Source organism: Cynocephalus volans, chromosome 15 (genome assembly GCF_027409185.1).
Source record: "Cynocephalus volans isolate mCynVol1 chromosome 15, mCynVol1.pri, whole genome shotgun sequence".
In the NCBI taxonomy this organism is placed as follows: domain Eukaryota; kingdom Metazoa; phylum Chordata; class Mammalia; order Dermoptera; family Cynocephalidae; genus Cynocephalus; species Cynocephalus volans.
In genome coordinates, this window is record NC_084474.1 from 78,712,593 (window position 1) to 78,738,408 (window position 25,816).

At 38.3% G+C, this 25,816-nt stretch overlaps 2 protein-coding genes across 6 annotated transcripts in view; one reads left to right on the plus strand and one right to left on the minus strand.

Moving 5' to 3' along the window:
- Positions 1–12,555, minus strand: part of WASHC5 (WASH complex subunit 5) — an 86,544-nt gene extending 73,989 nt beyond the window's left edge. For both annotated transcript variants that reach the window (XM_063079650.1, XM_063079651.1), the window contains exons 1-5: positions 12,397–12,555; positions 3,433–3,748; positions 2,647–2,792; positions 1,920–2,004; positions 1,218–1,318 (exon numbers count right to left, since the gene is read on the minus strand). In XM_063079650.1, coding sequence (XP_062935720.1) covers positions 1,218–1,318; positions 1,920–2,004; positions 2,647–2,792; positions 3,433–3,618 — 518 coding nt within the window. In that variant the 5' untranslated portion in view covers positions 3,619–3,748; positions 12,397–12,555. The remainder of the gene's footprint in view (positions 1–1,217; positions 1,319–1,919; positions 2,005–2,646; positions 2,793–3,432; positions 3,749–12,396) is intronic.
- A 97-nt stretch (positions 12,556–12,652) lies between these two features.
- NSMCE2 (NSE2 (MMS21) homolog, SMC5-SMC6 complex SUMO ligase) overlaps positions 12,653–25,816 on the plus strand; it is a 248,005-nt gene continuing 234,841 nt past the window's right edge. For 3 of the 4 annotated variants that reach the window (XR_010021781.1, XM_063079747.1, XM_063079745.1), the window contains exons 1-2: positions 12,671–12,742; positions 19,959–20,129. Coding sequence is in view for 3 of the 4 variants with exons in the window: in XM_063079747.1 (XP_062935817.1) it covers positions 19,973–20,129 (157 nt within the window). In the remaining variant the exon portion in view is untranslated. Of the gene's footprint in view, positions 12,743–18,426; positions 18,500–19,958; positions 20,130–25,816 lie in introns of all 4 variants that reach the window. The other variant, XM_063079746.1, reaches the window with a different exon arrangement.

The following is a 25,816-nucleotide window of genomic DNA, read 5'->3' on the forward strand; positions in this document are numbered from 1 at the left end:
ACTCTGACTCAATTGCTCAGTGTCACTTCAATAATGGATGCTTACATTCTAATGAATTGGCTATTGTATCCAAAGGGATAATGTCAGATTTTCAAAGCTGAGCTTGATAGGCAATGTTTTTTCTTCTTCTTTACATTATTTATTGTTTTTGTTTTTCCAGGTACTTTCAGAAATAAAGGCAAGGCAACTCAAATTTCACTTTTAAAAGGATGGATGTTAAAACACCCATGATGTGAATGAATAAATAATTCATGCTGTTAGACACCCTCTTCACATACCAATAAAGGTGAAAGGAAACAGACTAGTAGTGCGTAAGATTAATTTACTGCCAAGGAGATAGTAATGCCAGGTATTGCTACAAATATGCCCCTATATAATCCCTTTTCTGTTGAAGATCTACCTCTTGCCCTATTTATTTTGTCCTAATTTGTAAGTTTGAAAATGTTAATTATACTCCTCACATCTTTAACTCAAGTTCCTAACTGATTCTGGCTTATTGACGGTTTCTTCCCTGAATCTTGATTATTTCTGATATTGATCTCGTATCTAGTTTTTGATATATTCATTCACAATGAAAAACCTATAGGCTGGGTACTGAAATTAAAAAGTTGGTTAGGGTGGCTCCTGTTTTTAAGACCCTACTTCCTGAAGAACTACTGCTCTGTGCAGACATACACAACACATGATCGTGGATATATGTGGTTGCTTGTTTTGTTTTTGTTTCCAAGAATATATGAGTGAGAATTCACTTTCAACCTGACCCTGAATGATAGCTTTTCAAAGTTATCAACCTGAAAATAACAGAAATCTCTTTCATTTCCTTTTGTCTACCGAGGAGTAATAAACCAAAAACAAAACCAAAAAGAACATTCATTAGAGTTCCAAAATTCTTTGAAATTTATCAAGGTAAAGAAATGTAGAATTGAGATTCCTTTTTTTTAAAACGGAGTTACCACAAGGACAGGCTAATCTATATATTGCTATTAATCTATAATACTTTATATGTAATATATAGATTATATATAATCTATTATTATGTTATATAATATAGAGTAATTGTTACATTCCTACAATATGTTCAGAAGAGATAAGAGTCTTATACTTTTGCATCCTATATCATATTACTTCTGTTCACGTACACTGTATTTTATGGGAACAAACACTGTATTTTATTAACTGCAGTGCTTTGGAAGTGTGCAGTACTAGCCTAGGGATACCTGTATCGATAGTAAGAAACCAGCATTCTCTCTCTGACTTCTCCTTCAATCTTTTGGTCAATGACGAGCAGCATAACTCCATATAAGTACAGTGCTTCACACTATGAAGAGAAAAAGACAATGGCCAAAATCACAGCAGTATACATTCTTATGGTGTGAAGCAGATAATGGTTAAAAAAAAATCAGTTTGCTCACATTCCTCCTGAAAGCTTTACATTACAAGGAAAATGTAGATTTTCTCACCTTCTGTGCATAATGGTCTTTGAAAAGTTTATGTGAGATAAATTTCAACTCACAGTGACTACCTTTCAGTTGGCCTACTTTTTGGTATTTTGCTTGGGATACCAAAGTGGAATCTCAGTATTATGAAGACCTCTTCATCACTTATTTAATAAACATTTCTTAAGCGGTCACTATGTACTAAGTACCAGGCTGTATGACTGGAATGCAAAGTCAAGAAGATAGAATTCTTACACCGAGGAGGCTCATAATATCTACCTTATCCTTTATTCACTTGTAATTTTGTTCAAATTCTACTATATTCTAAACTCAGATATGGACCTGCCAGTTAAAATAAGTATCAGCTTATTTTGCTTCTCTTTAAAGAATGGTACTCTGTACATATATGTGTCTTACAGGTAAGAAAGTGAGGCTAAATTTGATAATCTTGAATTTCTGTTTTAAATGATCACTATTACTTACTACAAGTTGTTTTCCATCTTCATTGAGAAGCACAGTTTCTAAGGTTTGCTGAATATAAACACCTTCATTGAGATCATCTAGATATCTAGAAGTCAAACCCCAGAGAGCAAGTTATTCATTTATAATGGAAACTTTAACATCTTTGAAGAAAGGATTTTTAAAATGATAAGGCAGGATACCAGACATCCTGACCTTCAACTAGTTTGTGGTCGTTCATGCTCTTAGAATCTTATGAGCTATAATTCATGGTGATGTAGGGCCACAGGTTGATGTTTATGGTTGTCCCAGTAAAAGAAATATTCCCTACTCCTGATTTATGATTACAAGTATCTTAGGAGTAATGGTATAAGAACATGGAATAGTTAGTTTAAAGGTTAATGAGTAATGAATTCTTAACCATGGAACCCACAGAAAGTTAACCACAAAAATAAGTTTTTTTTTCCACTTCTCACATGTAATATACTAGAATACAATCATAAACTACGTGATTGAAAGCTGTATGACTTAATATAAACCAAGTTTATTATGATACTTCACAAGAGCAGGAAATAATAATAAAACTCTAAAGTACTTAAGATGACCAGTGCCACAGAAGGACAAGACAATTATGTATGGTACAAATTAGTAAATTTTGTAGTAACTCAGAAAGATGCAAATGTTTCAGTGTGTCCCTTCTCCCTCTCCACTATTTACTACCAGAATAAGCTATTACTAAATTATCTAATACCTGTTTAAGTCTACAATATATTTATGCACACTTTGAAATGCTAAATAAAATCTGGTCACAATTTCTATGTTGTTTTCACGAAATTCTTCATCTAAATCCTGTAGATCTGGCTTAGCTTCCAGTTTGCTTTCCCATAACTCTGGACCCTAAGAAGAAAAACACATTTATGTGAAACATCAATAAAAGCATACTTGTTGGTAACAATTTCTAAATAGCCTTTTAAAAATTTGTTCTTATATATCAAAAATTTAAAGCAGAGCAACAAAAAGTAATGAAGATAACAGAAGCCTAGATATAAAATCTCTCTGAGAGAAATGAATTTGAATTGTAACCAAGATTAGCATGCTTTTAAGTAGGGGGCGAGGAGGTACTTCAATGTGCAATACACTGTAACAAAGTTTCTTTTTTTTTTTTTTTTTAAAAGATGACCGGTAAGGGGATCTTAACCCTTGACTTGGTGTTGTCAGCACCACGCTCACCCAGCGAGCAACCGGCCATCCCTATATAGGATCCGAACCCATGGCCTTGGTGTTATCAGCACCACACTCTCCCGAGTGAGCCACGGGCCGGCCCAAAGTTTCTTTTAAAAATTTGATTATACTGTGTTAGGGCTTCCACACAATACCTTTACCTTCTTTTGAAATTAGTAGCTGATATTAGATCTGGTTCAAAAGCTTTCCTCTTTAATTCTCTCTCCATAACCACTTAACCTCTTAGAGTCTCACTGTTCCCAGAGAAAACATGCCTTTGTAGAAATGCAATAAAAATGCTACAGAGGGAGATTACCTTAAAATAGCTAAAATCAAATATGATATCTCCATATTTCTGTTGATCAGTTCGGTCTTTTAACCTGAACACAGCAGGAATAAACTCAGAGAGCCTTAAAAGTTCAGCAATGATTGCATTGCCACAGGAAACAATCCTTAGGATTGCTTGGCCACAGAGGTTGTTCTCAGCTAGAAAGTCCAACATCGTGAGGATGATCAACTACTCTGTGCCTGGACAGTAGGAATGATTAACTGGTTTCAGAGCTGGGGTCTGCAGATCATTAGATGAAACCACGTCTCTGGATAGACTGGCTGCTTCATTAAAGAATCTGTATCTGAAAAAAAAGTGCAAAAATCTCCATTTTTTAAGGAAGCATAAATATATATTTAAACACATACATAATATTTTTCTCTCAAACTTGCTAAAAAAAATAATAATAATAAATTCAGATATGAGGGGAAGGGCATTTATTCTCCACTTCATGTTTTCTATGTGGAGGGACACTGCTAGATTAACACTCCTGGCCTCTTTCTCAACCCTTTATTCACTTCTCATGAGAAAAGATAAAACACAGCTCATCTCTGAGCTACAGAAAAGAAACCATTGGGCATGTGTGATTCCAATGTACCCTAATTGTATAAAGTACTATTTGAGATATTAGCAAATAATTGCAAACACTATTGACAAAGCTCAGAGACACATTGCTGTACATCATTTTGAGGCATTTGCCTAATTATATCCCAGAAATGGAATTGCAGGATTAAGGTATAAACATGTCCAAGATTACTTTTCAAATTATAGATGCCAGCCAGGTTCTACAAAATTCTTTGAGGATGATTTATAAATAATCAAATTGGTCCATAAGTCCATAACTCAGCACTTAGGTGAAGCAGCACTGTTAGCATGATCAACTACTCATTTCTTTTGTATTTCAATGCACTGATGATATTGTAATTACTTCTAACAGGTCATCCTGTAAAATTAACAATATTTGTCTTCGTATTCTCTATGCTTAATGCATTCCCTGGCATTGACAAATATGATATATGTACACATAACAATATAAGGGATGTAAGAGGTGATCCTTGCCCCTCTAGCTGCCTACAATACTGTTGAGAGATAAGCCCTGAAAAAAAAATCAGAGAAAGAGATGAAGTACTTGGACATATGGTAAAGACAAAGAAATAAGAAGTGTAACACACATCCAGTGCTCAATATAGAGCCTTTATTTGGTTTTCTGTTGGAAAAGCTATTCTTAGATTGGGTGATCTTTAATAAAGTGGCATCTCCTAGGAATTCAGGGCTAGAGAAGGAAACCTAGAGCTATAAAAATGAGACATATTTTAGTACGTAACACTTAAAAATTTTCTATGGCAAATTTTCTATTTGGAACACAGATTTGAAATACAGAAGGCAGACACAGGGCTGACTTCTGAAACATGCAAAGGGATCTCACAAGCTGACAAGGGGAGAGCCCAACAGAAAACTGGGCAAGGAATACAAAGGGGCAATAATTCATGAAGAGTAATCCAAACAATAAACAACTTTATGAAAAGATCCTTCTATCGAAAATCACTTTACTTGTATTAGGTTGGCTATGGTTAATAATAATAGTATTTGTTCCAGGTAGAAACTGGAGAAATACATTATTGATAAAATGAGAATTATTTTCCTGCATTATTTCTGTAAACCAACAACATTTACTGAAATTAAAAATACACATTCCCTTCCTAGTGAGCTCATGCTTAGTATTCTACCCCCTGGAAATATAAGCACTGGCATATAAGGATGTAGGTCCAAGGATGTTTCTTGTAGCATTGTTGGTAATCACAAAAACTTGAGGACAAAGTAAATGCCCATTGGTAAGGAAACTGGAATTCAAGTAGCCATTAATAAGAATGAATTAGAGCTCTAGTAGTTAACTTGGAAGATTTCTAAAAACTATTAGTGGGTAGAAAAATTAAGAGGTAGAAACAGAAGAATAGGGTGCTCCCATTTTATAAAACCAATAAAAATTTAAAAACCTACATATGCAAATGTGAACAGAAGGACAGAAAAGGAAGAAGAGTTAATGGAAGTGGAAGTAGGGAGTGAAGGGGAAGCAGAAGCCAAGGAAAAAGGAAAAGAAAAAAAAAAAAAAAGACTTCATGGGGGAAAAAATCAAGCAATCAACAACAAAAAAATTCTTACATGTGAAATTGATTTGGTGTACACATCAAAATCTCTAAGCATTGCAGAGATTTTGCCCAGGCTGTGCTTTCTAAGCACCTTCTGTATCACAGAGACAACTCAGTGTAACTGCTTCATGACACTTAAGTGCAGAGATAGCCAAGGGGAGACAGGACAAAGAAGTGAGAAAGGCTTACAAAAACTAAGTAACTCTTCAGACTTGAAGAGATTTCAGAAATCTTTTTTTTATTTTTTGACAGTTTTTTAAAAATTGAAACATAATTGATTATACATATTTGTGGGGTACGATTTGAATATCAAAACCTACGAACAATATGTGGTGATAAAATCAGGATAATTAGTGTACTCATGTTTACAAAATTTAATCAATGTTTGTGACCCTTAACCAATTAAAATTCTTGAAGTAGGTCATCTGTTTTATCAGTCTACTTCTTATACTCCTCTCTTCTCCCAGAGTCCAGCACCCTCCTTATTCAGGTCTGTGTGCCATCCCCTGCAATTCCAAGAGCTGGAAAGCAATCTGATTACACTACAATGGTAATGAATTTCCAAATATGGCTCACAACAATTGCTTGCTATCTATGCAGTGCATACTGCTCTTCAAGTGTAGGGGTGGACCTTATTTCCCTTCTCCTTAAGCCTGGACTGAGCTTCTGGGTTAGTTTTCTAGGGCTGCCATAACAAGTTATTGCAGACAGGTGGCTTAAACAATAACAAAAATTTCTTTTGTCACAATTCTGGAGGCTAGAGGTCTAAGAACAAGGTGTTGGCAGGGTTGATTTCTTCTCAGGCTTCTCTCCTTGGCTTGTAGGTGGTTGTCTTCTTCCTGTGTCTTTATACTGCCTTCCTTCTAAACACTTCTGGGTCTAAATTTCCTCTTCTTATGAGACCAGTCATACTGGATAAGGGCTCACCCTAATGACTTCATTTTAACTTAATTGCCTCTTTAAAGACCTTTTCTCCAAATATAATCACATTCTGAGGTATTGGAGGTTGGGACTTCAACATATAAATTGTGGGGGAACACAACTCAGCTTATAACAGCTTGTATCTTGCTTTAACCAATAGATTGTTGTAGAAGTGACTCTACTATTTACAGGCCTAATCCCTGAGAAGGCTTGGAAGTGTCTCCTTTTGTTCTCTTTGGGAGCCCTGAGTCACCATTTAAGATTTCTAGCTATTCTGCTGGAGAGATCACAGGGCGTTACAAAACGGAGAGACCATATTGAGCGGGAGAAGCCCCGAGACTAGTTGAAAGAGAGTCAAGGAAGCTAGCAGACAGTGAAAACTGAGTTGCAGACAAGTGACCCCGGTTGAACTGATCTGATCAGCCCCCAGCTCTCTGAGCCTTCCTAGTTGAGGTGCTAGACATACAAGTCAAAAGGCCATTTGGGACACTCCCATCAACCCAGGCCCTGCGTGCCCTGTCCAAATTCCTGACCAACAGAATCATAGTAAATAAAAAAAAAAACAAAAAAAACCCTGTTGTTTTGAACAAATAAGTCCTGGGGGTAGTTTGCTGTGGAGCTGAGATTCAGTTTTGAGCACCAAGGGTACAAGCTGTCAATATAAACAGCATGACGATGCTGTTATTGTCATATTTCATTTTCTATAATGCTCCATGATATAGTTATTGCTTTTGCACAATAATGGCTATGTGGCTATTTTTATATCTTACTACATTTTCCTCCAATCCCTGTATTTTCAGCTGTCTACTTCCATTGATTATTAAATTTCCCTTATAGGAATTGTGCCACTTGTCTTACTTTTGAGAAAAGATAACTATGTCCTAAAAACCACTAGAAGTAGGTGAGAGAACAGCCTTTAAAAATGTTTTTTTCATTTGTCAAGTACAGGGAGTCCTTGTTATCAAAGCCAGTTAATGCCTGAAAAATGCTACAGAGTGACTCTAACATAAGGAAAAATATTTTGTAAAAAGCAGTGGAAAAAGTTGTGATTGGAAATGTGTTTTGAAATGATACAATTAAAACTTAGGAAGGTGAGTTTTACACTTAATAAAATTTAGAGTAAAATAGCAACTATGTACTAATTCAATAAACAAGAATGAATCAAAAGTTGATTTCACCTAACTGTGATTTTTGGTGGTACAGTATCTTGTACTTCATAGTTGGCTTTCATAGCATGATCTTACAAATGGTAATTTTTGCAAAAAATTTTCAAGATGTCATTTTCCCAAAGGTCTCCGTCTCCCAATTCTTTTTCAAATTGTTATCTTTTGAAGTGTTAACTGTATCTTCATTATCTTTGTTGCCTTTCTCTTCCTTAATGTTAATTTAGCTAAGTCATCATTTGTCAACTTCATGGAAACCTGAATCATTTTCAGCTTCTTGAAAGCCTGTGTCTTTCCCAACATTTGTACTTTCACTTTGCATTGGTATTGCACTGCATCAACATGATATTAACAACTGGAAGACCGATTAACAAAAATAAGAATTCAACTTGATAGATACTTTTGGACTTTTTGAGTCAGAAGTAATTTGGTAAGTGGTCAGCTCATTGAAATTTTTATGTTAACTTCTACTTTCATATGTAGTCTTCTAAAGGTAGGGACTCAAATAATAAAAACAAAATCATGAGGACTTCACTGTACATAAAACCAGAATGCATAAAAATTTATGACAGGTGAGGGCTTCCTTTCCAGCCCTATCAAAACGGTCCTTAATGTTTGTCACATATTTTTAAAGTTCACTCCCATTATGAGTTACCTACTCTAGTTATCTATTAGCTGGAAGCTCTGTGTAACCCTTTGAAAGTTTTCTTTTTTCCTTTTGGAAGTCTCTATCATTGAATCAATATTTAGAAATGTCTTAATTTACTGGGATGTTGTGGCAACAACTGATTTTTGGCTCCTCAACATTTCCCATTCCCCTTCTCCTTTCTTACTATAGAGTATAAAGTGGTCAGATTCTCACTTTCCTGCCTTCCTTTAAGCCAGTGTTAGACATGTGACCTAATTTTGACCAATGAGATTTAGGAGTAAGTCTGTGGTGGGGCTTCTAGGAAATATTTTTTTTCTTCCTGCTTAAAGGAGAGAGGCATGTGAAAAGAAATCTCTCTCTCTTTGCTCTAGCTATTCCCTTTCTTCTTGCTTTTGAATGTGGTCCAAAGAATGTGTTGCCTGGAGCTGCAGTAGCCACCTTGAAAATATGAGGTGATAAGCCCATGGCAGAAAAGCCAAGAACCTGCAGATTGTGGTATGGAAGGGGAGAAAGAATCTAAATTCTTGATGTTACTGATCTGGTGTTTCAACCGTGGAACTACCTACTTTCGTAATCCTTGTTAAATGAATTGTTTTTATGGTTTGCCCACTGTTAATTGGGTTTTGGATTATTTGGTGAAAGCATTCCTAATGATACAAATTCATTTATTCAACAAATATTGACCCAATGCCTACTATGTGCACTGTTTTAGGATCTGAGGATTCAGGAGTGAACAAATCTAAGCTCCAGCTATCATTAAGCCTACATATTACTGGTAGTGGCAAAGAGATAATAAAAAATCAAATACATATCGTGCTGTAGTCAGTGCTATGAAGAAAAAAATATGATAAGGGGATGGAGCATGGGCCAGTTTATGTAGAGTTGTTTGAAAAAGCCTCTCTGATAAGATGATATTTGAGCAAAGATCAGAAGGAAGTGAGGGAGCAAGTAATAAGGACATCTGGGTCTGGGTTCCAGCTTCTAAGGTGGTCCTCAATGATCTTTGTCACCTAGTATTCATGCTCTACGTAAGCTCCTTTCCTACATGAGTGAGGGCTGACTTACTGACTCCCTCCTAAAGAATAGAGTACGGCAGAAGTAAAAGATATTGCTTCTTAGATTAGATTGCAAAAAGACTGTGATTTCTGGCTTTGGCACCCTCTTTAGCTTGCTAGTCCTAGAAGCAAGTTGTCATGGTGTGAGAGAGCCCTGTTGAGAAGCAAATGTGACAAGGGACTGAGGCTTGCCAACAACCACATGAATGAGCTTGAAAGTGCATTTCCTCAAACCCAGTCAAGACTTCAGATAAGACTACAGTCCCTTCTCACAGCCTGACTGCAACCTCCCAAGAGCCTCTGAGTCAAAGCAGCCCAGGTAAGCCATATCCATGATTACTGACCACAGAAGCTGTAAGATGATGTTTATTGTCTTAAGCCACTAAGTTTTGGGGTTATGCAGCAATAGATAATTATGCAGGAGAAGGGCATTCCAGGCAGAGGTTACAGGTAAGTACAAAGCCCTGGGGCAGGAATGTGCTACATGTGCTTAAGAAATAGTATGTTAGCTGATGTGGCTGGAGCAGAAAGAGCAAGGGGTAGAAACAGAGATCAGGGGAGATGAACAGGAAAGGATCCAAGAGCAAAGATTGCTGATAAGCTACTACAGCTGTCTAGAACTCTCTCTCAAAAGTATCCTATAATACACATTAAATATAAATTATTAACAAGTGCATTTAGTTTTCTCTGTAATGCTTGCTTGTTAAACCACACTGATCTCTAACTAGCTGAATTTCAGATGATCTCATTTCATTTTCTGCACTGATATGGTCTGGTTTGGGTAATGAGAGGGAAAAGGGAAAAATAATGGACAATGGACAAAATCATCAACTACTGAAGTCCTCTGAAGACCACCAAACTAACCCAGAAGGTCTCAGCACATGAAACCCTGGACTGATGGAGAGGAGGGTAAGCTAGGGCAAGCTATGCTTAACAGGTCTAACTGCTAACAGATTTCGGATATCGAGGTAGGGCAAAGAATCAAGACCTGGAGAAAACAGCTAAGCACAGCAACATTACCTGTCGTCATCCCCAGCCTCTCCCAACAGACAGACTTTCAGATATACTCTGCACCTGCATGCACACATTCAGGGAAGCTTAGGCCTCAAATAACAGATAATGACATAAATCAAGACTTCTGTGTTTTAATCTCTTATTTTAAAACTTAAGCCCTTACTCAAGAATTACACTGTAGACAGCTTTAAAAGAACATTAGAAGAATAAGAAAATAATCAAACATCCTTGGCAATAGTAAAGCAAATGTTATGGGTCTTTTTTACCTAGGTTAATTGCCTTATGTAAAATTCCATAAAAACAAATGTGTATGTTAAATTTTTTAATGTAAAAGCAAAATACAGGTTATATTTAACACACTTTTAGTGAAATAAACTCATTGCCTGTAATCTGTCTCACTTCCTGAAAAGTACTTGAATTTCTTTCTATGTCTAATAATGCAAGCACCTCTTGCTAAATTTTTGAAGACCGAAGAAAACAAGATTAACTGAAGGAAGGAAATCACTTAGTTACATTAACATACATAGTTACTTTATTATATAATAGAGCTTCTAACCTGAACTAGTCATATTTTCCATGTAACAAATGGAATTTCCACAATTTGCACAAATATTATTTGGCTACAGTATTTGGTAAACAGACCCATTGTTGGCTGAAAAACTGGCCTGAAGAACAGAATCTAACCACCACCATTAAAGATGGACTAATCATGTTGCAGCGATCTAAGAGGTAGGTAGGTGGCTTTACAAGGGGTTAAGACTTAGTTGAATTTTTTAAAAATTACTCTAGAATGAGGTCCAAATAAACATTGTGGAAGAAGCTATCTTAAATCATCTTTTTAGGGGTTCTCTTGGTCGTAGGGATGAAAAAGCTCATAAAGACCAGTTTTCTCAATGTAGACTGTACTACTACTGGCATGAAAGGGAACCAGAGATCCCACTCAATTTCCTTATTTTCTTTTACAAGTATTAAGTGACAGTAACTTCATTTTTAAGAGTTTGGCTTGGAACTGTGATTTTCAGTTTAGGAAGTAATCCTAATCAAAAGACAACATGCTTTCAATAATGAAACATAGCACCATCACCAATAATACAATGGGTGCAGAACAAAATTTCTTAAAGAAATTAAATTGTTGTGGACAAACCACTGTTTACCCTACTCAGAGGACAACAGAAGATAGGTCTATTTTATCAAGGAGGCACTGATCTTCACAAATCCATTATCAGGAACAAAATGTGGCTGTTGATCAAGATAAATGGGAACGGTCTATGTCTTCCAGATAGTTCTGAAAAGAGCCTGATCACTCTAGTCCCTTCATAAATCCTGGGACAGGCAGGTGAAGGACAACCGGGAAAAGTGACCCTCGTTATGGTTAGAAGGAGTAAAACTTCACCCTCACTACCCCTTACCTATGTTGGAGGGAGCTCCATGCACTTGGAATCAAGAGAACCGGTTCTACAACTGGCTCTGTGACTCCCTCCCACCCCCCACGCCGTCCGACCCTAGCCGAATCAGGACCCGAATCAGAAACATTTTTTCGAAATGCAAAGGACTTTGGCATCGCCATGTCACAGGTGAGGGAATTAAAGGGCATAGAGGGGAGAAACGACTAACCCAAACTCACAGCCCTTGGCAGAACTAGAATTCAAACTCGGATTCCTCAGACTGTAAAAGCCGTCACTAACCACTCAGTTTTCTCAAAAGTAAATGAAGGAATAACAGCATCCATCCAGTACTGCTTCCGGAAACTTGGAAGGGTCAGAAGCGGGCCCCACAGCAGAACATCACCTCCCAAAACGCCACAAGGGTGTACAAAGTGATTTCCATCGAAGAGAAGATGAAGAGCTGGACTCCAGCCCCACGAGGTCCTAAGTCCTCCATCCCAGGTCCCGCATCCAGAAAGCACGCGACGCCGCAGATGCCCCCACGGCGCGTGCGGCCCAGCCCGGGGCGGGGGCGGGGGGGAAGGGAGGAGGGGGCGCGCGCACCCCGCCCGGGCTCACCTGCCAGCGGGGCCGCGCCAGCAGCGCACGCGCAGGGAGGGCGGTCGCGCGCGGAGTCCGCACCCGGGCGCCACCCGTCCGTCCCCGCAGCGGTCCCCTCTCTCCACAGCCCGGCTCGTGAGCCGGCCGGACCCCAGCTTCCGCCCCTGGCTCCCAGGCCATCACATGACCGCAGAGGCAGAGAGCAGGGCGGGGCGTCATGTGACCACTTGCTCGGCGACGGCTGATGACGCAAGAGCCCGCGCGCGCCGTTTCAGCCACAGACGAAGGGGGTTGAGGAAAAGAGTTGGGGGGTCGGGTGAGGGAAGTCGGGGTGCGGCCAGACGGACATACCTTGGGCAGCCAGGTAAGGCAGAAGCGGGGGACGGCGATGAAGAAGGTGGCGGGAGTTGTCGCCGCCCTCTGGGAGCCCCGCGGGGGTCCTGAGCTGGGGGTCTGTCGACCGGGGTTATGGTCCTGGCCCTTTACACGCCACAATAGTGAGGCTGGGGCAGTTTAACCCCCTCTCCAAGACGGCCTCTCTTCTTTCTTCAGCGCTAAGAAGGTGGGGGAAAGACCACGAATTTTTGATCCAGATAAATGTGATTTGAACTGGCTTTAAAAGCAGAGCCGTGGGTAAGTCGTTTAAATCAACTCCCTGGGCCTCAGTTTCCTTTTCGCTTATATAGATTGCTGTGAGGATTAACGATAATGAGAATGAAGCACCGGGGCACCAGTTTATGGCACGCCGTAGGTGACCTAGAAATGGTCGTGCCTGTTATTGTTGTTATTTTTGTATCTCTCGCCAAATCTTTGTTGTTCGCCTATTTTGTAAAACATTATATGCTACGGAATATGTCAGGGTTCTAGTTTAAAGAGCTCCCAGGATGAAGGAGTGGCAGACATGTGAGCAAATAAGTTGTAATGAATTTTATAGTAGAAGTGTATGTGTGAATGTGAGAGAGGGAGGTGGGATGGACAGTGGTAGTATGAGGGAGGGAACAAGTAATTGTATGGATAAGAGAACGTTTCAGAGACAAGGATATATCCTGTATGTTGAAAAGGGAGACACAGCTCTAGCTGACTTGTCCAAGGCCCGTATGGATTTAAAGATTAGCGTATCCTTTATAAAGTGTTTGTCTATGCCTTCTACTGTGCTGTTGAGAAAGATAAGTGGAAGGAACAGTAGAGAGGTGTTTTTATCTTTACATGAGCTAATAATTGCCTGTGCCTACAGAGAACCTTATTGTTAGGGGAGGCAAAATAACATGCTAGAGAAGAACTCAGAAAATGCATAATCTTGTTCTAAACTTTCTTGGAGACTGTAGATACAGGGAACAAAAAGATCAGTGTTACCTGGAGAAGGATCCAGGAGGAGGTTGATTTAAATTGGTGTTTCTCAACCAATGCAGTATTGATATTTTGGGCTGGATTTTGGCCCCACAATTCTTTGTTGTGTGGGGCTCTCCTGTGCATTGTAAGATGTTTAACAGTATCTCTGACCTTGGCCCGTTAGATGCCAGTAGGCATTCCCCTCCCCCTCAGTGTGACAACCAAAAATGTCTTCAGATAGTGCTAAATGTCTCCTGGGAGATGGACAGAATCTCCTCCAGTTGCGAATCACTAATTTAAACCAAGCCATAAAAGACTGTCTGGTTGGCTCAGTTGGTTGGAGTGTGGTGTTAAAAAATCAAGGTCAAGGATTTGGATCCTTGTACCAGCTAGCCAATAAAAATAAATAAATAAATAAATAAATAAAGCCATGAAGGATGGGGTCTTAGTCTGTTTAGGATGCTATAACAAAATAGCATAAACTGGGTAGTTTATAAATAGAGATTTATATCTCACAGTTCTGGAGGCTGGGAAGCCAAAGATCAAGGTGCCAGCAAATTTGGCGTCTGGTGATGGCCTATTTCCTCATTTGTAGATGGTACCTTCTTGCTCTGTCCTTGTGGTGGACAAAGCAACTGTCTGGAGCATCTTTTATAAGGACACTAATCCCATTCGTGAGGGTGGATCTGATCACCTCCTGAAGGACCCTACCTCCTAATACCATCACTGTGGGAGTTAGGATTTCAACCTATAAATTTCAACCTGTAAATTTTGGGGGTAAACAAACATTCAGACCTTAGTAGATGGGTAAGATTTGGGCAGATGGAGAAGTGAAGAAGGTAGTCTCATGGTGGAAGCAGAATGAACAAAGTCTAGAGCTGGGATTATGAATAGTGTGTGTGAAAGAGAATGGAAGAAGATAGACATGGGTCTGACTGAAGCATACAGTTGGTTTATTCATTTAGAGAATATTTTCTGAGCACTTGCTGTTTGCGAAGCACTGTGAGCATCATGCAAGATAGTAGTGATTAGCAAAGCAGAGTGACTGCAGCAGGCTATAATCATATCAAAGAAGGTGCTGTTAAGAGAGAACGAAGGGATTTACCTTTGACTTCCATACTTGGCTGTATGTAGTGAGAGGAATAGAGAAAAGTGTGTCTACTCCATCTTTCTGCTCTGTCCATCTCTTTGTTTCTCAATCCAGTCTTAATCTTTACCCTTTAAATACTCCAGAATTAAAGAAAGGTGTGACTGTGTTTTAGCTGGCTCTCTGCAAGAGTAAAGTTTCGTTAGAGTAATGTGAGTTTTGCATTCAAATAATGATAGCTACCACGTGGTACTTTTCTATATATCCTGATTCATTAATCCTTATATGTATTGCATCATAGTTCAGGCTGCCATAACAAAGTACCATAGACTGGGTGGCTTAAACAACAGAAATTTATTTCTCACAGTTCTGGAGGCAGGAAGTCCAAGAGCAGGTACCAGCATGGTCAGATTCTGGTGAGGGCTTTCTTCCTGGCTTGCAGATGGTCATCTTCTTGCTGTGTTGTCATATGGTGGAGAGAGAAAGAGCAAGAGCCCTGGTATCTCTTCCTCTTCTTGTAAGAGCACTACCCCATCATTTAAACCTAATTGTCTCCCAAAGGCCCCAACTTCAAATACCTTTACATTTGGGATTAGGGCTTCAACTATGAATTTTGGTGGTGGGGGAACACAATCATCTTGGTATTTTCTCTACTTGTCTGATCATAAGAAACATCTGAGGTGCTTCTTAAAATGTGGTTTCCTCCGGGTTTCTGATGCAATAGGTCTGAGATAGTGCCCATAAATCTGTATTTTTAGGAAGTGTTTCAACTGATTTTTGAGGTCAGACAAGGTTCAGAAAACTACAAAATTTAACTTATTCTTACAATAATGCTGTGAGGTAGATATGATTATCTCCTTTTTATACAGGAGCACCCTGAAGGTAGAGAAGTTAAGCAACTTCACCAAGGCCATGCAGTTTCAAGTGGCATGGGCAGAGTGGAATTTCTAGGCATCTGTGTCTGGTATCTGTTCTCTCAAGCACTACTCTATTGCTGCTCACAGTGTTATAATGATATTTGCTCCCATTTTTAAAGATTTATGTGCTGGGCATTATTCTAAGTGTTTTATTATAAATATTAACACATTCAGTCCTTGCTGTAATCCTTCAGGTAGGCACTGGATCGTCCCCATTTTACAAAACGGAAAAGTGAAGCATTAAGAGGTTAAATAATTTGTCACAAGTCATTCAGCTGCTAACTGGTAAAACCAGGCTTTGAACTCAGGTAGTCTGGCTCCAAAGGCTGCATGTTTACCCCCTACTCTTTATTGTTTCATATTCTACTCCATAATGTAGTTAATGTTTATTTCAGTATAAACATGTTTCATATTATCTTTAAGTAAAATTGATATTCTAGGAAGATATGATTTGTTTATTCTGTGGCTTTGCCACCTGTTGTTTGCCCCCTGGTTCATATATATTATAGAATACTTTGATAATTGTGTTCCTAGAAATGTGTTTTCCGACACAGTAGCCAGTAGGTACATTTAAATAGATGGCTATTTAAATTTAAATTAAATTAAATTAAAAGCTCAATTCCTCAGTTACACTAACCACATTTTAGGTAATCGATAGTCACATGCGCCTAGTGGCTACTGCATTGAGCAATGCAGATTATAGAACATATTCCTTATCATAGAAAGTTCTATTGGACAGTGCTGCTCTAGACAATTTAGACTTACACTAGAATTAATACTGGTGAGAAAACTGTATACTTGAACCTTATCATTTTGTTCCTTGCATGATTGTGTGTTTTGAGTAATATTTGGTGCTATAACAAGTAAACTCCCAAATCTAAATGACTTTGCACAATTGAAGTTTATTTCTTTCATGCATGGAGCCGGATTGGTGAGCAGTGTTCCTTTAAGCAGTGATGTAGGGTTGTAGGCTCCTTTTATCTATTAATTCTCCATTGTCACTATATAGCTTTTAAGGCCACTGTGCTCACCCGTATCAAGCTATGAAATGGGAAAGTGTGGAGAAAGTGTGATTTTTATGGACTGGACCTGGCAGTGGCTCATATTTCATCGCTTTTAATGTAATCATGGACCCCACCTAATTGCATGGAAGGCTGCAAAATGTGGTCCCTATGTAGCTGCATGACCAGGTTGAAGAGAAAATGGGTTTTGTGGGCACCTAGTTGGTATCTGTCACAAGTGTCCTGTCCTTTACCCTACTCTAAGGAATAGCCTCAAGAAAGCAGTTCTAGGAAGTTTGCTATTGCATTTATTGTAAGGATATTATTGAGAGTATTTTTCAGTATGATTCTTAACTCATGTATGATGATCCCTTTTGCCTTGATTGCTGTGGAATGCTTTATTTTTCTTGAGTTCCTGCTGTACTTTTTTCTTATACTTTTTTTGGTGGTGGTGGTGGTTTTTTTTTTTTTTTTTTTTTGGCAGCTGGCCTATCAGGTATTGAACCTTGGACTTTGGTGTTATCAGCACCATGCTCTAACAAACTGAGCTAACCCACAAGCTCTCTGGCGTGCTTTTTTTTTTTAATGGAGAAAATAGCTTTCATTTTTTCTTTGATTGTGAGAAAGCTCACAGCCAAATTTGTATTACAAGTATAGTACTGTGTAGAACCCTCAAGTCAGCTTGCCTGCATTCTTTCTCATGTATTTGGTTTTCCCTTTAATTTGTTTTTTGATCCTAGTTTTTATTAATTTATATTTTTCCATCTTTTGCATGTGTTTATGTTTATATCGTGTAAAATGTCTCAACTTGTTTGGTATAATAAAGTGAGATTGTAAATAAGCACTTTCTTTCACCAAAATGCAAATGTTTAAAAACACCATTTTTAAATTCACCTTTATATATTTTCCCTTTTAGTGTGAAATTTTAAAACCCCAGAAAATAACGAGAACCTTTGTTTCATCACTCAGATTTTAACATCTGTAACATTTGCCATTTTGCTTTAGGTCTTGATATTTAAGATAAAGCTTTAAAAATACATAAAGCTAAAAGTCCCACTTGATGACACCCAGACCCAATCAGACTGATTCTTTATCCTGCACTTTAGACCCTCTACACTGTACTCCCAAAGAATGGAATCCAATTGTCTTTCCTTCCCTTTGTCTCTGTGTGCCAGGCAAAGGGAACTCATCTCACACTTTACTACCTTATGACTTTTATATCTTACTGTTTCCTTCACCTGAAATGCTTTTGCCTGATAATTTAGTCCTTTCCAAATCCGAACTATCCTTTATACTCTAGCTTAAGTGTCTTCTTTTCCATGAAGCCTATGTCTTCATTTAGTTATGCCTGTCATCACTTCCTTTTTTGAACCACTTAGTATACTGAGTTTGTGTAATCTTTTTCTTTTTTGAACTTCATAATACTTGGTTTATTCTTCTAATATTGTACTTTTTAACTTCCAAGCTTGCACTGAGGGGTTGTGGCAGAAATGGGTTGTATTTATTCTGGAACATTGAGTAGTTAAGTTTACATGTAATATGTGTTTTGTCTTGGCGAAAGGTAGACTCTCTGAAAAGCATGTTTGCATTATAATGCAGAAGGCTTTGGATACTTTGCTGATGTTGTTGAATTTATTGTATAGGTTACAGAGAGTTAAGACTAACCCTTTCTTTTTTCTGTCTGTTTTGATTACTGGCCTCTTTGTCTATCTAGACCCTAAGATGGAAGCATGCCTGAGGAGCAGAAACTGATTATTTCTCGTGCCTAGGATAGTGCCTGGCACATGGTAGGTTTTCATCAAATTAGAATAAACGAACTAGTGCTTTAAAACGAAAGTCTTAAGAGTGCTCATCTTGAAAACGACTGCATTGCTGTGCTGAAAGAAGTGCCTGGCACTTAAGGAGATACTGAATATTTGTTAACTGAGTTATTTGAATTGACAATGAGTTGTATTGTGGATGTTTGCAGTAAACTAACACCTCAGAGTTAGAAATCAATGTCTTATGCATCTCTGTGCTCTTCCCTTTTCATACCCTGTGTGTTTTTGAATGAGTCTAATGATTGACAGGGTAGGTACTTGATACCTTTTTGTGGACTGAATGAATGAACCTAATTAAAAAGGATCAGTAATTGAGAAACTACGGTAGTAGTCTAGGTGTGAGATAAAGGTGCTAGCAGTGGAGAGGATGGAAATGCCAGAGATACTGCAGTTCCCCACTAAAGAAAGGAAGGGCAAGAGGGAAGGTTCTAATAATAATAAATTGTATACTGTATGGTAGACCACACTATGATGATTCCTTCTCATTTTAAAGACAGTGAACCTGAAGTTGAGAGAGTTTAACAGTCCGTCCATGGTCACACAGTAGTAAAGTGACAGAGCCTGAAATCATGTTATGTCCGTCTGATTCCAAGATCATACCTTCCTTTTTGCTGCCATATTGCCCTAGGACCAGCTCTCCCATTCCTTTAAGTCTATGTGAATTCTTTCCACTTTTTTAGTTGGTTTCAGTGGATTGAATTTCAGATGGCTTCTCAATTAAGCAAAGCTGTCTTCTTGTACACAGCTTTACATAAGTGGTCCATAGCTTAAAGAGTTTGTGGTAGAAAATATACATTAGGGAGTGTTTAATATGAAGGTAATAACTGAAACTATTACAGTGAATGTGCTACCAGAAGACAAGAGTTTCTAGAGAAATTCTGCTATTTACCAAATCTGGGATCTCATAAAGTCTATAAATCTGTTAGAACCCAGAGGAGCTGGCAGGAATTTTTTTTTTTTTTTTTTAGTTGTCAGAATTCAATATGCATATATGTCAAATAAGTTGAAAATTGCAGGTTTTCAAAATCCTGCTTTATTAAACCATTTTATCAGTATTATTTTCATTTTTTAGAAAATTGTGTCATGAGTGGTCTCCTTTTTCTAATCCCTTTATGTTTCAGGCTTTTAAGAATTGTGCTGTTGTTGAATTCTTCAGAGAATCAAGGTATCTTTTGGAAAAGGGTAATCTCCCTCCTTTAAAAAATGAAGACAGTTAACTTCTTCATATATTGAGTGCATCTGTCTTTGGTGGCCCAGATAATGGCACAATGCTTTGGTATCCTATTAGTGGATATTGGATATAGATAACAGTCTGACATTTATGGGATATTGGATACATTCATATGAATGTTTTCATCAGTTTTATTTTCCTGTACAGTTATTATTCTGACTTATAAATTTTATTTCATTGTGTTTGAAAACTTAGGTAATAATTTCAAGATGCCAGGGCGTTCCAATTCAAGTTCAGGTGCAACTGGTTTCATATCCTTCAGCGGTGTAGAGGCTGCTCTCTCCTCCTTAAAAAACTTCCAATCCTGTATCAACTCTGGAATGGATACAGCTTCTGGTGTTGCTTTGGATCTTGTGGAAACTCAGAGTAAGTAACACTTAGAACTTATTTCTTTTGTGTCTACTTTGAGGCAACACTGTCGTGCCATTACACTAGGGATGCCTTTTGAGTATCCTTGGGACAATCCTTTAATCCCTCTGGGCATCTGTTTTCTCATCTTATTCTCCATACCACATAATAGTGTACTGAGAATGAAATGAAGTTGATTCATTCATGTGTATTCAAACAGTTATATTTCACTAGAAACTGCACTAGAAATTTATGGGCAAAGACTTGAAGGTTCCTGACTTCAAAGGGCATACAATCTAAAGTATGTGGTATTTGTAAACTGTAAGGTATATAACTGCATTATGATACTGTTATTTTCCAGTAGTTTAATTATACTTTGTTTCCAATAAATAGACTAAGCTTATGTTAGGGATGCCAGCAAAGGAAGGCCTCTATTAAAAGGAGACAGTTCAACTTCAGTGAACTTTACGTACTTTTTTTTCAATCAGAAGATATGGAAAGACATTATTTGCTTTTCTTGGATTAAAGTTGTTTTTATTTTATATATGAAGCCAGCAGAGTAATGTAATTATTTTCGGTTTGTTTTTAATGGCACTTGTTTTGAGCAGTTTGTGATGTGCCTTGGTATGCTTTTCTTTATTTATACTGTCTGATGCTCTTTGAGTTTTATGGATCTGTGGGCTTGTAGTTTTTATCAAATTTGGAAAAATTCCTGCTACTATTTCTTTAAATGTTTTTTTTGTCTTGCTCTCTTCTACTTCTGGGACTCCAATTACATGTATGTTAGACTTTTCGATATTGTCCCGTAAATCACTGTGGCTCAGATAACTCTCCCCCCCCCCCCCCCCCAGGACTTGGTAGTGGCATTTACTAATCAGGACAGGAGTATTTCTATATTTTAACCAGCACAACCATACTGGTATATAATGGGCTGAATATCCATGTTATCTATAAATAACCACTTATATTAGTTTTTTATATATTCTTCCAGTGTTTTTCATGCAAGTACAAACACCAAAGATAGTTTATACTATGTACTCTTTTTTGCACCTTGCTTTTAACATTTAGCAATATATCCTGGAAATCTTTCTATATCAGTTCATAGAGAACTTCCTCACTTTTTTCCAGTTGCATAACTGCATTGCGTGGTTTCAGTGGGGATAGCTCATCTGTGTTCCATGTGATATTGGCTGGGGCAGCTCCACTGGGACTGGAGGATGGCTTCATTCCAATGTCTGGTTCAGTCAGGTGGGCTGAACCTCATGTTAGCTGGTTCCAGGAGAGTAAAATTGAAAGCTGAAAGGTCTCTCATGGTCTAGGCCCCAGAAGCCATTCAGCTTCTTTTCCACTGCATTAAATTATGGAACAATCCACAGGCCAGTCCAAATTCAAGTCGGGAAAATAGACTCCACCCTGCAGTGGGAGAAGAAGTATGTGTTTACACGGATTCAAGGAATCGTTGGCAGCAGTCTTAGCAGACAATCTACCACATCGAGGTTCAATCATGATTCACATATCTTATTTGGTGTTATGCATCTTTAGTTTCTTTTAACCTAGTATATTTCCCCCACTTTCTTCTCTCTTCTTGACTTTAGTTTTTGAAGATTTGAGGCCAGTTGTCCCACAGTCTGGACTTGCCTTATTGTTTCCTCTAACTTCATCTTCTGTGTCCTGGATTTTCTGTAAAATTTATTCTCTCACAGTTCTGTGGGGCAGAAGTCTGAAAGGGGTAGGCAGGGCCACGCATCCTCTAACGGCTCTAGGGGATAATTCGTTTCTTGTCTTTTCTAGTTTCTGGTGGCTTCAGATGTTCTTTGGTTTGTGGCAGCATCACTCCAGTGTCTCCTCTGTGGTCACAGTGCCTCCTTCTTTTCTTCCTTTTTTAGTTTTGGAGACTGGGAAGTCCAAGGTCCAGGGAACACATCTGACGAGGGTCTTGTTCTTGGTGGTGACTCTCCACAACAACACAGGGTATTACATGGTGAGAATTGGCTGAATAAGAGAGAATTCTTACAGTTTTTAGAGACTCATTACATTGCCTTCAAAAACAAAGAAGGGATCTCTCTATCAGCCAGTCACCAAAAAAACAAGAAGGGAGATTAAAAACTAAAAATAATTTACTTACCAACTTCCATCTCCCAGCAGTCAAAGGTTTGCCCCATGGAACATTAGCAGCCACCCATTTCTTCCAGGGCCACCACGGACATTGCCTGCCTCACCTGCCAGCACAGGATACAAAAGGCTCCTGTAGGATTTGCCCTTCTACAGTAGGTTCAGAGCCCATCTAGCAGAGGCAGTTGGGTCAGAACAAATGGCAGCGGGCCCAGATTCCGGTGATACATTGACCAGTGTGGAAGAGAGCCCCTCAGCATTTAAGTAGGTGGTAAAATACGGGAGAGTGATTGATTTGGTATTCCAAATCCCCACAGTAATTCTTGGCATGAAACCTTGCTTTCTAGGAAACAAGAGTGTCATTTTTTTCATACTGTTTGGAGGGTAATAGCAGCTGGTAAATTCTGAATTTCTTTCCCTCAAGCCATCCCAAGTTTGTTTGGACTGACTCTGCTGAAACAACAGAGGCTGCCACCTTTGCTTGATTGTAGAAATTGCATATGAAATGTTATCCCCTGCTTTGCCAAGCTCCAGGATCATGATGAGCACTAAACGAGGTCATGCATGTGTACATACTTTGCAATCTGGAAAGCTCCACAAATGTAATTACAGTTATAACAACATAGCTTCTTTAGGAAGAAGAGTCACCATATTAGATGAAGATAATGTTAGGTCTTAATTTGGAAGTTAATTTTGGCAAGGTGAGAGAATACAGCATAGTTAAGGTTGATTTCTTGAAGGAACTATCACAAGTGTTACAAACTTAAAAGTTTCAGGGAATTTCAGCACTTAAGGCTTTTCTTGATGGGACTCTAGGGCAGAAGCAACTTCCCACAAACTTCTTGAAACTTTGTCATGATTGATGGTCTCCAAAAAAACATACCAGTTTTGGAGGCTGGGAAGTCCAAAGTCCAGGGAACATTTATGGTGAGGGGCTTCTTTGATGATGAAGTTCTGGAGGCTGGGAAGTCCAATGCTCAGGGAACATATCTGGTGAGGGCCTTGTTTGTGGTGGGGACTCTCTACAGTGATGCAGGTGAATGAGCAAGAGAGACTGATTTTTTTTCCAGTTTTTTTTACTCTTTGACTTCAATTTGAATAGTTTGTCTTACTGTGTATTTATTTGTCTTGTTTTCTGCAGTGTTTAATAATATGCTGTTAATTCTATCCAGTAAATTTTTAATTTCACGTATAGTATTTTTTCAGTTGTTGACATCATAACAAAGAATTAAATGGAGTCTTTTTTTTTCTGTCTTTCATTTATCTCTTCATTATGTTCATGTTTTTTTCCTACACTCTTGAGCATATGGAACATGTTTATTAATAACTGTTTTAACATCCTTGTCTGCTAATTCTGTCATCTCTGTCCATTGCTGCTTCTTGACGTGGACGTTGCGTGTATTATGTCATTGAATGTTTGGGGGTTTTTTTTGTCATCCTTTAAAGAGTGTTGAAGTTTGTTTTGGTGGGCGGCCAAGTAATTTGTGGATTAAGCTGATCCTTCCCAGGCTTGTTGTTAAGCTTTGTTGGGGCAGGTGTAGTGTAGCCTTTATGATAGGGCTAATTTAGCCTTGTTACAAAAACATGGCCCTTGTGGAGTCTCTACTGATTGCTCTGAGGGTTCAGTGAGATAGCTCTACTCTGGCTGGAATTTTAATGTTTCCCAGTCCTGTGTGAATTCTGGAAATTGTTCAATATATAGCTCCCAGTTACTGTTCCTCAGTGCTTTAGGATTCAACATCAGACTCAAGGGCATCCCTATGCAGATTGCTAGAGCTCTTTATTTGCATAGTTCCCTCCCCAGTGCAAACCGTTGCTGCCTCAGCCTCACCAGACCGTAGTCACTGTCCTCTCAATCCTTTGAGACTGCTGTGCTCTGCTTGGATTCCTATTCTCTTGTGCATGGAAGAGGACAATTGCAGGACTTACCTCAGTTGTTTCCCTTTTTGCAGTAGTTACAGTCCTGGTCTGCCTGTTGTTCCACTCCCTGAAAGCAGTTGTTTCATATATCTTGTCCAGCTTTCTGATCATTAATGGCAGGAGGGCCAGTTCCATATGAATTATTCATTCATGTCTAACAGTTAGAAGTCACCCATGGTCTTTATAGTGGGTGACTTCTAAATGTTTTAATCCTGCCTGGCCTGCTTTGTAATATATTTTTAGTGGTGATGGATATTTGCCTTTGGTAGGTAAGCCTGGATAAAAGTCATGATAATGCCTTACTTAAACTATTAGAGAGAAGAGCTGGGAAATATCAACCCCCCAACCCCCCATACCTGTTTTTTTCAGGATTTGCTTTGAAGACTCCTGAGTGTTTTAGCTACAGAATTCTTCTTTTGTTTGTTTGTTTTGTTTTAAATAAGAAATATATTTTGATATAAAATATAACATACATTGTGTAACTTAAGAAGAAACATAGAAATGAAAAAAAAAAGAAATGTAAACATTATTTTTTGAAAGGTTCATGCTCTAAAGTAAGATTGGCAAAGTTTTTCTATACAGGGCCAGACAGCAAATATTTTCAGCTTTGTGGGTCAAGTGGTTTCTGTTACATCTGTGTTGTTGTATTGCAAAAGCCTCCATAGGCCGTACATAAATAAATGGACATGGCTGTAGTTCAATAAAATTTTATTTACAGAAACATGCAGTGGGCCATAGTTTGCGAAACTCTGCTTTAGAGCCATAGGTGGTCAATAAATATTCATTAAAAGAAATAATTATTTATCGAAATTATTTTGATTGATTTTGTAGCAAATACTTGTTTTCCACTTACCAAAAAAAGCTAATTTAAAAAAAATTTTTGAGCAAGTTATGTGAAAAAAAAAAGTAGAGAACTTTGACAGAGACTGAGTCACCAGAAGCCTGGAATACTTATGAACTCAGTATTGCACTGCTTATCATTGTGACCTTGGGCAAGTTTTGCAATATTGAACATTCTTAAGTGAAATTGGCATTTGTTTTACTGTGAGTGCATGGTAGGGAAGAATATAATGACTTAGGCTAGTACAATTTAGTGCCACCATGCTGATTTATGTGACGGCACCAGCAGTTTTTTTAAACTGCTTTTGCACCATCAGTACAAATATTCAACACTGTAAAAAAAAAAAAAAAAGCAAAACAAAAGGAAAACCAAACCAAAAAAATAACATTTTAAAATTGTTATGAAGATAGTTTTGACCCATGGAACCCCTGGAAGGGTATCAGGGACCACACTCTGAAAACCACTGGGTTATGAAACTGAGTTTGAGTGCTTATGAGCAGAAGGTAGATGACATGAGAAATTCTTTGCAGAGAGAAAGCCTAGGGCAACCCCCCACTGGGATAATTCAATGAGAGCTTGTTAGAAGAGGAGTTTTAACGTTATGTTAGACTGAGCTGTAGTCCAACGACCCAGAGAGTAGAAAAACACCTGGCATATAATGAAATTTGAAGGTAATTCAGCCAGTAACAATGGACGAAAGACTTGTAGGAGACAGCTAATATCACTACTTAAGTGCAAGGACATAGAATCAGCTTGATATGGACTTTAGTCCTTGCTCCATCATTAGTTGTGTAACTTTGAGAAAGGTACCTAACTTATTTGAACTTCCAGT